We start from the raw sequence: 12,463 nt of genomic DNA on the forward strand, positions 1-12,463 counted from the left end.
GACCATGAACTTAAGTGACCGAGTGGTCAGACAGATGGTAAATGGCAGAAGCAGGAGAGGAGATGAAAGTACAAGTGGGCATCTGGGATGCTTTTCCCTTCCACCAGCATCCAGTGAGCCCCCACTGATTGTTCTCTGATAGAATTTTGTATCATATACTTGACCCTATTGTACGTACTTGGTGTATTGCATTAATCAAAGATTCCTGCCTTCCTGCTTACATTCTAGTGGGAGTAAGGTACAGATGAAGGAAAAAAAAAGACAGAAAAATATGATCACATAAGATTCGTAACACTATGGAAAAATGGAAAAAGAGTATGATGAGGGGAACTGGGACTGCTGGATAACAGGTAGCACCAGTGAGCTGAGGGTTGTAGGAGCTTCCAATTTTGGGGGAGAAAACAGAAATCAAAATTTGTGTAACTTTTAATTTCTAAGTCTTTGCACAAACTAAAAATTTAAAGTGAAGCATAAGTCAAAATCTACATCACTGAGCTCAGAAAACTTGGACACAGAAGTCAGCTATCTTCATTAGTCCAACACAGCCCAGAGTGAGGTCTGAGGGTCATTTGTGAACTACTCAGAAAAGCAAACTCTTCAGTCCAGAACTGGAAATCCTTTCGGGGGAGGGGTTACAACGGCAGATTTCTTTCAGAAAGATCTTGAGGTGATTTTGATACACACTCAAGACTGAGACCACTGTACTAGGTAATGTGGTTACTAATGAACATCAGTGTAGACACATCTGGAAATTCTCCAGGGGAAAACATTCTATGTGCGGTTGACTCTAAAACAACACTGTCAGTCACACAGACTACCTAAAAATATACTTCCAAGTTTTTATGGCACCAATATTGGTACTTCCTGTTCTTTTTTTTTTTTTTTTTGGTTTTTATGAGACAGGGTTTCTCTGTATTGTTTTGGAGACTGTCGGTCCAGCCTGGCCTCGAACTCACAGAGATCCGCCTGCCTCTGCCTCCCGAGTACTAGGATTAAAGGTGTGCGCCACCACCGCCCGGCGGTACTTCCTGTTCTTATATTATGTCATCTCTGCTATTCACATGTACCTTTGGAGTAAAGATCAGGTAGGTTGGTCCTGAATGTAGTAGACCCCTGTCCCTGTCCCTCACATATTAAAAGCCTCTGATTTCCACCTGTTGCCCTCATGCTCCTAGATGGCCAAGCCAGCCATTTCAACTACAGAGTGTATTTGCAGAACTAGTTAAGAAAACCGTTTAAACAGAAACACAGAGAAATGTTTAATATATGAAAGTTCTAAAAAACATTTCATTTCCTTTCAAGTATTTCTGAGACAGGTTTTCACTCTGGTACAATGGCTAATATCAAACCAGGGAAACCATCTTGCCTCGGCATCCCACGTGCTGGGATTACAAGTGTGAGCCTCTAGTTCAACACTTCTTTTATTCAAAGTCTCAAATTCTTGAATGTGTTAGACAAGAAGGGGGCTGATCATTTTAAAGAACAATTATCTTTAGATTAATGTGGTCTCAAAATTGGAAACAAATGATTAAAGCAAGCAAGTAAACAGAACAAATCTACCATAATCTAAATTCTAACGTGGGTATTTTACTATTTTAAACCACTGGATTTCAGGCATTCTGATAGCTAGAAATGTCTTACCTTCATTTTGACCTTTGCACAGGAGGCGAGATTTTCTCTGCAGCCTTTGTGGACAAAAGCACTACAACCTGGAAAGGAAGCATAAGGCAAGGTTACAACAAGAAAAGCAGCAGGCCCTAGACTCTGACACTCCAGCACTGCCCACACGGAGCTGACAGACTTCTACTCACACAGAAAAACAAGTTATCATTAACTGACAGTACATTCTATAAGGTGTTTACTAGGAAGCACATATATGTCTGATTAACCAAAAGAAGTCAGAAATGTCTCAGGCAGGAAGCCGGGGAGGTTATCAAAGCTAAGAGTTTAAATGCCTGCCATCAAGATGTTATGTTTACAGGGCCCAGAGAACCCCGAGCTGGAACTGACCTACAAGTCTCCTCTCAAAGGAGAAAGGACTAGAAGGGACCATGCAAACATTCAAAGGAGCTAAGCATCCGACAGTCCTACCAAGCTATGACACCTATGAATCATAACAGCCAGCACAGCATGATAACCTCAAGGGTGTAACAGTGGCACACATACACCAGGGGAAGCAACCAAAAGTTCACCACATGGACTCAATCACTCAACAAGAGGGAACCCTAGACAGCTACACATGGCTACTGAAATCATGGATCTTGGGGGAGAATCTACAACTACCACTTTACTGAAACCAGCATAACCCTATGTTCTAAATATTTGTCCTTACACCCATAGATAAATGTAGCCCCTACCCCTCATCAAGAAAACTCTTCCTTGCAAGAGACAAAGGCCATTATAGAAAAGTATAACCAACCAAAATACAGAGTTGTGGAGCCTACTCCTACAAAACAATTACAAAGCTACACAACTCCCACAACTAAGGCTCAGGAACACTGACTGCCAAAGATGGGGTGGAAAGACTCTGAGAGCCAGAAGATAAGGGAATTTGCTATGAGATCAAGTCTCCTAGGATTTCAGAGGATACACACTTTTATAAAGTCTCACCAACATGACTGTCTGGACAAGAGCTGAACAAGAACAATACTAGCAGACAAGCTAATGTGGACAGGGAAAGGCCATGGAGGGGATTCAATCCTACACAAAGAACTACAGGCAACTAATGAACGCTGAGATTGGGTAGTCTGCCCTAGGGAACAGCAGACTGATTAGCTATCCAATACCAAATGATCAACCATGAACACATACATACAAGTAACATCATACAGACTACGCAGGTTATATTTATATATTTAGGAACATACAGAGAAATACACATATATTTAAGAACAATTACTGAAAAAAAAGGCCATGAATTTGAAAATGAAACAGGAGGTTGGAAAGGGAAGGAAGAAATGGCATAATTATAATCTCAAAAATAAAAGAAATAATGAAAAGATGTTATGCCTAAATGATAGGAAAATATATAAAACTGCTAAAAGGGGCTGTGAAAATTTCAGGACAAGGATCTGAAGATCTACCCTTCTTGAGATCTCAAATACCCCAAGCCTTTTTTTACCCCATTGCCTGAGTCAGAAGCCATGTAAGAAGTAACTACAACTCTCCCAAAGCACCCCTGGGAACCCTGACACAAGGGAATGTGGGAGATTTCCTGAGACAAAAGAGATTCAAATTTACCAATGACACATTTTATCTTAAAGTATTTTTTTATTTTCCATTCCCGTGGCCTACAAGGGCCACTGATGTAAAAACCACACACTCTGTGCCTCAAAAAGGTCATTGGCTCTTCCTGCTGCGATGAAGTCATAAAAACAGACTGTGCCAAGAGGCCAGAGGCAAAGCACAAACAAGCAAAAGATCTGTCATCTGTCTTTGGGGACAGCTGAAGAGGCGTGTGTCTCCTGGGAAAGGATCACTCAGGAAATCAGCGACAGACAGCATTTCACTAGGTATGGCTGCTTCAGGGAGTACCACAGCCAGGCCTTGTCCTAGCCAACAAGGTCAAGATGCGCTTGGACTTATGTATGGACAGCAGGGTAAGAGGAACTTGCTGCAATAAAGGAAACTGCCAGAAACCCAGATCCCCAAAGCCTTCCCCACTCCTTCCACAGTAGTTGCTCGTACAATGCCTGCTTGGTTCATTGGGCCCTTCCTGAACACTACCAGTCACACTGCAGTGGGACTTTGTCAGGCTTTTCTTCTGCACTAGTGCAGTATCTGGATCATGATACATGAATGTCTATGTGTAAACCCACAGGCCATTTTGTGTAAACCAAGAGCCCTTTTTTAAAACTACATTTGAAACTTACCATGTCCACTTAATATCATGTAAAAGCGAACAGGACACATAGCAGGTAAATTACCTTTAATTCAGGTCCTAATTCTGATTACCTCTATGGAACTCAAATGAGTTCTTTCTCCACAAGCCTTGGTTTACAAAACAAAAAGACCCACATTCCCCACTTTAAGTACTGTGACGATGTGGCAAGGGAAACTCATCATCTAAAAATGATACACTGACTTTGGAGAGTCATTTCCCAACATCTAATAAAGTTCAGTGTGTGCCAACTTTATGAATTGGCCCCGAGTCTAGTGCCATACATAAGGACACAAGGATGCCCCCATGACACTGTCACAGAGACAAAGTGAAAGTGACCCCATATCCTAAACAGTAGAACAGCTTTAAGTGTGTAAGAGAGTCCACAGATAAGCTAAGTGCCAGTATCTACATTTATGTAGCCAGTATTTCAATCTTTTAAAACAGAACATCGGGGAGAATAATGAAAATTGCAAAATGAGATGCATAGCAACAGTAAGGTAACTGTTAAAATTAAATTCTTGTTCACATGAGAGGGAATTATAAACCACCAGTTCCACAAGTGCTTACTTGGAGGAAAGAATGAAGACTGGCATAGGGAAACAAATTCAATTTTGACTGTGAAGGTTTATTTCTTAGAAAATGAAGGATGAAGTACTGTGTCAATATATTGCCCATCCTCCCTCCTTCCTTCCTTCCTCATCTGTGGTGAGACGGTCAAACCTAGGGCCTCAGATAGTCTAGGCAAGCACTCTAGCACTTTGAGTTGGGGTTCAAAGGGTTATTACATTGTCCATGTATATAACATCTGTATTAATAGCCTTTAAATTAAAAACATCAGTGCATCACACTTTATTACCCTCAAAAGCTCCTTTGATTCCCTTATTCTTTAAAAATAGTAATTTACCACATTTGTGATTCACTACACTGAAACACTAGTTTCAGCATCACAGTTTTAACAGGCATCTTTTCTCTTGTTTTACTCTAACTCTGTAAAATCTGGGGCATCGACAAGAAGTAAAAGAGGTGATAAATTTGTTTGAGAACTTGCTACTATTTCTGACCTGTAAATGGGACAAACTAAATTAAAAAAGTCAAGACAGAAAGACACTTCTAAGTTGGGCCCTTCCTGCTCCTTTCCTCCTAGTCTCAACACACCTCAAAGGGCTCAGCAGTGCAGTTTTTACCGGGGATGGGGCGCACGGTAACTTCTGAAAAGACTTCAGCAGTTCTTATGCTCCTGGGCCACTGTTTGATATGTAAGAACAATTCCACTTCATGAGTCATGGAAGCAGAAATAGCATCTTGAATGTGCTTCCAGTAGAACTTTTCACAGAAATAATGCTTTAGTTGACTGCCTCTGAACCCCACAGCCTAGCTGAATTTTTACTATGCCCAGTCTTATAGCCATAAGCCTCAGTGATGAACAGTTCACATGGCTGGCTGCCTGTTTACCATACTCAAGTACCTACTTGAAAAACACTAAACTCTATGCCAAGTGTTTCTGGACTCAATCTGTAGGATGGTTTTAGTACTAGGCGTGAGTGATTTAGAAACTGCTAGCCCCAGTGACATCAAAGTCATGGGATTTAAAACAGTATCATCTGTTTTAAAACAATTGTCCAAAACACAAGACTTGAAGACAAGTCTAATAGATTTTTTAAAGCACACAGCCACAAACCATACTGTGTTGTTAGGAAGATCAAGGAACATTTATCTGGGCTGTTTTGGGAAGCTGGAACCCATGCTTGGCTGTAGACTGTCCTTTGCTTAAGTACTTTTCTCTCTCAATGGCTGTGCTTAAATCTATGTTAATACTCCTTTTTTTTAAAAAAAATAATAAACTTGTTAAATGTTCATAAAAAAGAAAAACCTGATTTGGTCTTTGGCCTTCTTCATATTTAAAACATTTCCTAAGAACAGTTAGTGGTATGATTTCCTTTTTTCAAAAAAAAAAATTAACCAAGTCATAGGCTTTGAGCTGACCATTAATCACATTTCTTTGAAATAAGTCAATAGCTTAGCCAGAGCCCATCCATCCATTTTCTCTCTGTCCATCCCTCCCTCCCTCCCTCTACAAGGAGGCAAATTTACATGCCTGGGAGTGATCATTTATTTGTTGCTTTTCTACCCTTAGGTAAACCATCTATGAGAGAGCTTTGGTGAAATGCTACATACTATGCATCTTTTTTATTTTACCCAGCAGAAAAGCTGTCATATGCAGCCAGACTTTTGAAGAAAGGAATATTCAAATACTTTAGTGCTTTGTTCTGTCTACTAGCTGCAAAAATCTACGTGGGAAAATTCGATTCTTTTTAAGGACACATGGAAGAATGGCCTTTAAGAACCAATAGAGACATTTTCCTCCTATGGGAAAAAAGAAAACTCTAATTCTAACAAGGAAAGAAATGGCACTAGAAACAAAGCCCAACCAACCACACAAAACCCAATCAGCCCACGGAATGAGCAGCCACTCAGAATCATATGCTCCAGAACTCTTTTTGCAATGTCTTGTTTAAAGTCACTGGGGACTTTCAGGCGCTGTCTGGTCTGGACTGATAGTGCTTGGATACAAAAAATATGTGAACAGTTCTCAGTAGCCCGTGTTAATAACCACAGTGCTGATGCTCAGAAGGAGAGGAAAGCCACAGAGAAGAGCTAAAGCATTCTGACTAACTGCTCCTAACAGCAGTTTTCATAAGAACATTGGTAAACAAAAGTGAAACAAAATAAAGTGTTCTGTGGACTTTATTATATAAGCTCCTTTTTTCCCCTTTCTTCTAAGTAATAAGTATCTTTTCTTCAGGCAATTCATTTAGAATCAAACTGATTCTAAATTAACAGAAACTGTCCAGTTCCTGAGCTGCTGCTTCAGAGGCAATCCAAAGGAAAAAAAAAATCAACCATCACTCAATGTGAACTCACATTTCCTACTTAGGTTCCAGCAGGTCTGTTGTTTACTGTTTTAGTCATCAGAAATAACCCACCACAAAAGTACTCAGAAGGTGCTCACACAACAGAATATAAACCAACAATAATCTCAATGTCATTTCACAACTGTTAAAAGCAAACAAAATAAAACCACTGGCAAGATTCAAAACTTTGAATATACCAAATTATTATGAAGGACTCCACTGAGCTTTTCACAAAATAAATGATTTGTGATAGCCAGAAAGAACAGTTTATTATTCAAAGATAGCTTTACATGCTTTAGAATGAAGAACTGAAAAGACATTTATTTTCCCCATTAATCCTAAACCAGGAGTACAGTTTGGACTAAGGAAAAGAAAATCCTCCTAAGGTTTCTGCTAAATTCATTTACTTTGAAATATTCCTGACCAGAGGTTTAGGCTTTTCTCTTAAACCCAGGAGTAGACTGCCTGGAGCACACAGATGCTCTACTGCTTACTATTTCTTGTGGCTATGATCACTAACATTTCTGTGTTAGTCCACACCAGATTTCACTTAGTCTGACAGATTGGTCCAGGTGTAATCCCCATGGTCTCAGTGATATTGACTTCACTGAAAAGTCCATCCTACCAATCTCCTGATATTTGGGATACATGAATGTGACAGATGACAGGAGTAAGTCATTACAGACCATCATAATACATCTCCATTATGTCCTGCAGTTGATCCTCCTAAATCACAAGCCAAAGCCTGAAAGAACAGCTGTCTAGAATATGAAGCTCCATTCAGTGGTCAGAAAAACAGCTTTTTATTAAACAAAAAGAAAAGCCGCTTTTTTTTTTTCTAAAAGCACAGTAGTTTCCTAGGAGTTAGATGACTAACTGCAGAGATGCTACATTTCCTGAGAGTCCCGGGGAGATCCTGAACTCGAGTGGGGTGGTGGTGAAGGGAAAAGACAAAAGATTCCTGGATTACTCATATTTCCTGCTTCCTGCCAAGATAACAGATGGGGTTTCACACACACGAATATGCATTGAAGGCTCTGCCCTTCAGGAAGCCAGGTGAGCCAGCTAATTACCTTCATTCTTTTGGAAACACGACTATATACTATTCTGTTGCTTTTAAAACTTTAGTCCTCCTGCTCTTTTCCCCAAAGAAGGAAGCTGCATATAGTTATACACAAACCTTACTGCTACCATCAAATGATTACACTCATCTACCACTACTTCTAGAGCAGGGTGGTAGCTGTAGCTAATTCACTGTATTCCTATGTTTCCGATGTGGAAGGATTGCAGACTGAAAATTTATTTCTGAACCTTGGATACTTATTGGGGTAACAATCCTTGAGGTTGTCTGATGTTCTGTTTGTGATGTGAGATGGATCAATGATGTGGGTAGGTTTCAAGCAATGACAAGAAGACTGTTGAGAACTGGCAAGGACACTGAGTCTGTCCAGAAAGCCCAAATGCCCATTATCCCAGTATCTGCCACTCCAGTCTGAACTATATGCTTCAAGTGAGCATCTATGTTTAAACATGGAAAATGATAAAATGAAAATAAAATCCTCAGAAGTGAAAGAAAATGTTTGGTGGGCATTGTGTATGTGTGTGTGACTTCTATATAAATAGTTTAAACAATGTACTTTCTAATACAAACTAACCCTGTCACAGAATTTTGAGATCCATTTAAAAAATATATATGAATGATGGGGAATGTCCTTTTGTATATATGTTTCTCTTATTGATTGATAAATAAAACACTGATTGGTCAGTAGAGGCAGGAAGATACATGGGGCTAGGAGATGAGGAAAGGGCTGGAGAGAGAGCAAGAGAGGAGCCACCATATAACCGCCAAAGGAGTAACAGGTCCAGGCATTCTCCAGTAAGCCACGTGAAAATACATAGATTTATAGTTATGGGTTAATAATTAAGACAGAGCTAGTCAATAAGAAGTCCTAGCCATTAGCCAACAGTTTAATAATTAATAGGTCTTTGTGTGCTTATTTGGGGCTGAAGGATGGTGGGACATGGAGGGAGAGAAACCTTCATCTTCATATATAAATTTAAAATATCTCTGGAAATGTCTAAATATTGAGTTACTCTGTGTGTGGGGGGGGAGGAAGGGGAGAGGATAGAGAAGGGAGAGAACAGGAGTGAGCTACCTTGTTTGAGACAGGGTCTCTTTCTTGTTTGCCACAGGCCACAAGTTTCTAGAGATTCTCCCGTCTCCATCTATTTCTCATAGAAGCTCTGGATTACTGATGCTCAATACCACACCTGAATTTATATAGGGTCTTAGGGTTCAACTCAAGTCTTCACATCTGTGTGACTACAGTTTGCCCCAACATAGCCAATTCCGTAATTTGGAATTAATTAAATTATACTTAAATTTATTTATCTTGTGTATATTATAGCATGCGTATGAAGGGCAGAGGACAATTTCTGAGGATTGAACTCAGCGGTCATCAGGTGTCTTGATCTGGTGAGTCTTTGTTTTGTTTCTGTTACAAAATATTTCTATGTAGACCAAGCTGGCCTCAGAATTTGCGGCACTCCTTCTGTCTTAATCCTCCAGGTATTGGGACTACAGGTACACAGCACGACACTCCACTTTCATGACTTTTATGATTAAATACTAAGGCTGGGAATGCAGTTCAGTGGCAGAGTTCGTTCCTAAGAAATATGAGGCTCTATGTTCAATTCTCAGTATCCAAATACTGCACCACCACTACTAAAGACATGTGAGCATATAATCATTGAGTTAAATATGAAAAACTTTTAGAAACCATCAAGATTTCCTAGAATATAGAGAAGAAGACACTTTTTTCCTTTTGCAAACAAATATAAATCCAAATATGCTGATGACACAAGTATGTCAGAATATCTGAAAATTCTTCACAACAATCTTTTAAGTGAAATTTTATGCCTGATGAGTTGTTTAATCTTGTTTTTCCATTACCAATGTTACGTACTCATTTTGGCCAGTTAGTAATTCCTTTCTTGCTTATATACCTACTAATTGCTCCTGGTGCACTTCTACCTGTGGCATCTGTTTTGTTGTTGTTAAATTGTATTGCTTGACTTCACAGGACACGCACCCCTTCTCTCTGTGGCACTGAGTATGCTATTTGGTTCAGATCAGGTCTGTATTTTGCTTCAGCTGGGGATCCTACCTTTTCACTAGTCCTAAATGGTGTTTCACAAAACATCTTGTAGAACTGCTTAGCTTGTGTATCCCAGCATATAAGGATGATAGAAACCTAGACCCCAGACTCACCATAGCAGGATTTCAATCAGGGTCCTGGGGAGAGGGGGAAGGCTTCTGCTTCAGAAGGCCACAGAATGCAATTTTTCTATACCTTAACCTTTAAAACTGTTGGTCTGACATTGGTGTCTCACTTTTTGTTTTTTAATGTTTATTTTGTCTTTTCCTTGAAACAGAGTTTCTCTATGTAACCCTGGTGAAGGAAATAATGAGTTCACTAGACCCAAGATAAATGACAAATGGGTGTTTTATTGGGGAACAAATTACACAGATAATAATAATGAACCATCACAGCCTTTCTCTGCCAAGATGATGGGGGAGAGAGAGAGAGAGAGAGAGAGAGAGAGAGAGAGAGAGAGAGAGAGAGAGAGAGAATATGAATGCCTGCCAACCTCATGTTTCCCTCATGCCATGCCCAAATGGGTGTGGTCACTAACACAGATTTAATGGCAAGGCTAGATGCCACTATACCATGGCTATTCTGGAACTTGTTATGTAAACCAGGTTGGCCACAGACTCAGAGATCTGCCTACCTCTGCCTATTTACTGTCAACTTGATTGACTGAAAAAGGACACAATGAGTGTCTCCATATGGGCATTTCCACGTTACTAAGTAGGGGAGGCCTCCCATAAATGTGAATGGTATCATCCCATAGGCTGGAGATGCAGGTCAAATGAAAAGGGAAAAAGCTAGCAAGTGCAGGCATTGTTTTCCTGTTTCCTTGGCACCATGACGTGACCAGCTCTATTTTGACACACCCTTCCTGAGAAGATGGATTGAAACTATCAGTCAAAATAAATAATTACTGCCTTTTAGTTGTTTTCTTCAGGTATTTGTCAGGAGAGGAAACTCTAAGTAATAAAAAAAAAAGTACTTAGTATGAGCGAGAACTAGGGCTGTAGCTGTGGCTAACCTGACCCTGAAGGAACTTTTAAGAATTGGTATGTGAGCCTTTCAAAGGTTCAGGAGATGCCCTATAGAGTTCCCAGATACTTGAGCATAATTTAGTGAGTAATTTTTGTTCTGAGTGCAAACACCCAGGATGTTGACAGGAAAGGGGACAGGAAGACTATTGGTGAGGTTTCTGAAGGGAGTGAGGACAGCTCTTTGAGCTGGACTAACACCATTCATTTTGAGCTGTGGCCGAGAACTTGTCTGTATTTTGAGCAATCCCTGAGACTAAGGAGGTTGAAGTTGAAAGTGATAGGTTAACAGTATTAGTGGAGGAAATTTTCAATGGCCGGGCATTCAGGCTGTGGCATGGGCTTTATAGCAGCACAGAAGAAAGTTTAGAAGTTTGTGCAAAGTTGGGGCCAGGGAAAAAGGAGCTGCTGAAGACAATAGAGATACTAAGAAGCACCCTAGGATATTGAAGGACTCGGAAAGATATCTTGAAGAAATCTCAAAACTGGCTGGACATCATTCATTTCCAAGCTCTAACATATGTGTAGAGGTTTTAATTCATTTGAAAACACCGTTTTGAGAAGTCTAGGGCTACCTGTTACAGAATTGCTTGTATGGTTAACATTAGGGAAACATGTGCCAAGAAAGGATTGGACCAAAGCAATCAGGATCACGCTCAACAAAGTAAGCACTATACCCTGTAACTATGTATCAGCATCTGCGGCACTGGCACACTGTTAGAAAAGTGTTTCTGCAGATGCACTCTGAGACTATGCATCCATGTTTCAAGGGGGCCTTAGCTACTGCTTGAGCTTGTGGCAGTCCTTGATTTTATTTACATAGTGTTAATCATGTTTTTTTTTTTAGGTAGGCAGAACCCAATAGTTATGGAATCATGGGGCTTCTACCCTGATTTCAAAGGAAGGAGTGGAAGCCAGGCTGTATAGCAGATTTGTAATCTTCAAAGGAAGTCCTTCAAAGGGCAATGTATTAAAATTGTGAAGGTGAAGCCAAGGATGCAAAGGAGACCCTAGGGACATGAAATATTACCAAACAAAAGTGCAGTTAATTAGGGAGTCTGCCTTAAAGAGAGGGCCAATGCAGTTATAAACAGCAACCATAAGGGCAAATCTGCTTAAGACTTCTGGGACCCACATCATAGCATTATGTGCCTCCAGATGTTGGGCATATATAGCTATATGATTTAACATTTGCTATGCTGGGGTTTGATCTTGGTTTAGTCCAAGCCTTCATGGCATTCTGCTGCACCTGCCTTTTTGAATGGGAATGTATATTCTGTGTCACTGTTATAGCCCAAACTAAATTTCCTTTTCAATTTTATAGGAGCTCATAGCTAAGAGTTTGCCTTGAGTCTTTGAAGAAACTTAGAACTTTTGAACAATGCTGTTAAGACTATATGGATTGTATACAAGTCATCCACAAACATTTGGGGACCAGGGATGGAATATTATGGTCTAAGGAGATGTGTTTGGGTATCAATTTGA

At 40.1% G+C, this 12,463-nt stretch overlaps 1 protein-coding gene across 9 annotated transcripts in view; it reads right to left on the bottom strand.

Moving 5' to 3' along the window:
- Akap13 (A-kinase anchoring protein 13) overlaps positions 1–12,463 on the bottom strand; it is a 300,754-nt gene that overhangs the window by 35,099 nt on the left and 253,192 nt on the right. For all 9 annotated transcript variants that reach the window (XM_040730180.1, XM_040730175.1, XM_040730179.1 and 6 more), the window contains one exon: positions 1,642–1,709. In XM_040730180.1, the coding sequence (XP_040586114.1) occupies positions 1,642–1,709 (68 nt within the window). The remainder of the gene's footprint in view (positions 1–1,641; positions 1,710–12,463) is intronic.

This window comes from Mesocricetus auratus, unplaced genomic scaffold (assembly GCF_017639785.1).
Source record: "Mesocricetus auratus isolate SY011 unplaced genomic scaffold, BCM_Maur_2.0 Super-Scaffold_4256, whole genome shotgun sequence".
NCBI lineage: Eukaryota > Metazoa > Chordata > Mammalia > Rodentia > Cricetidae > Mesocricetus > Mesocricetus auratus.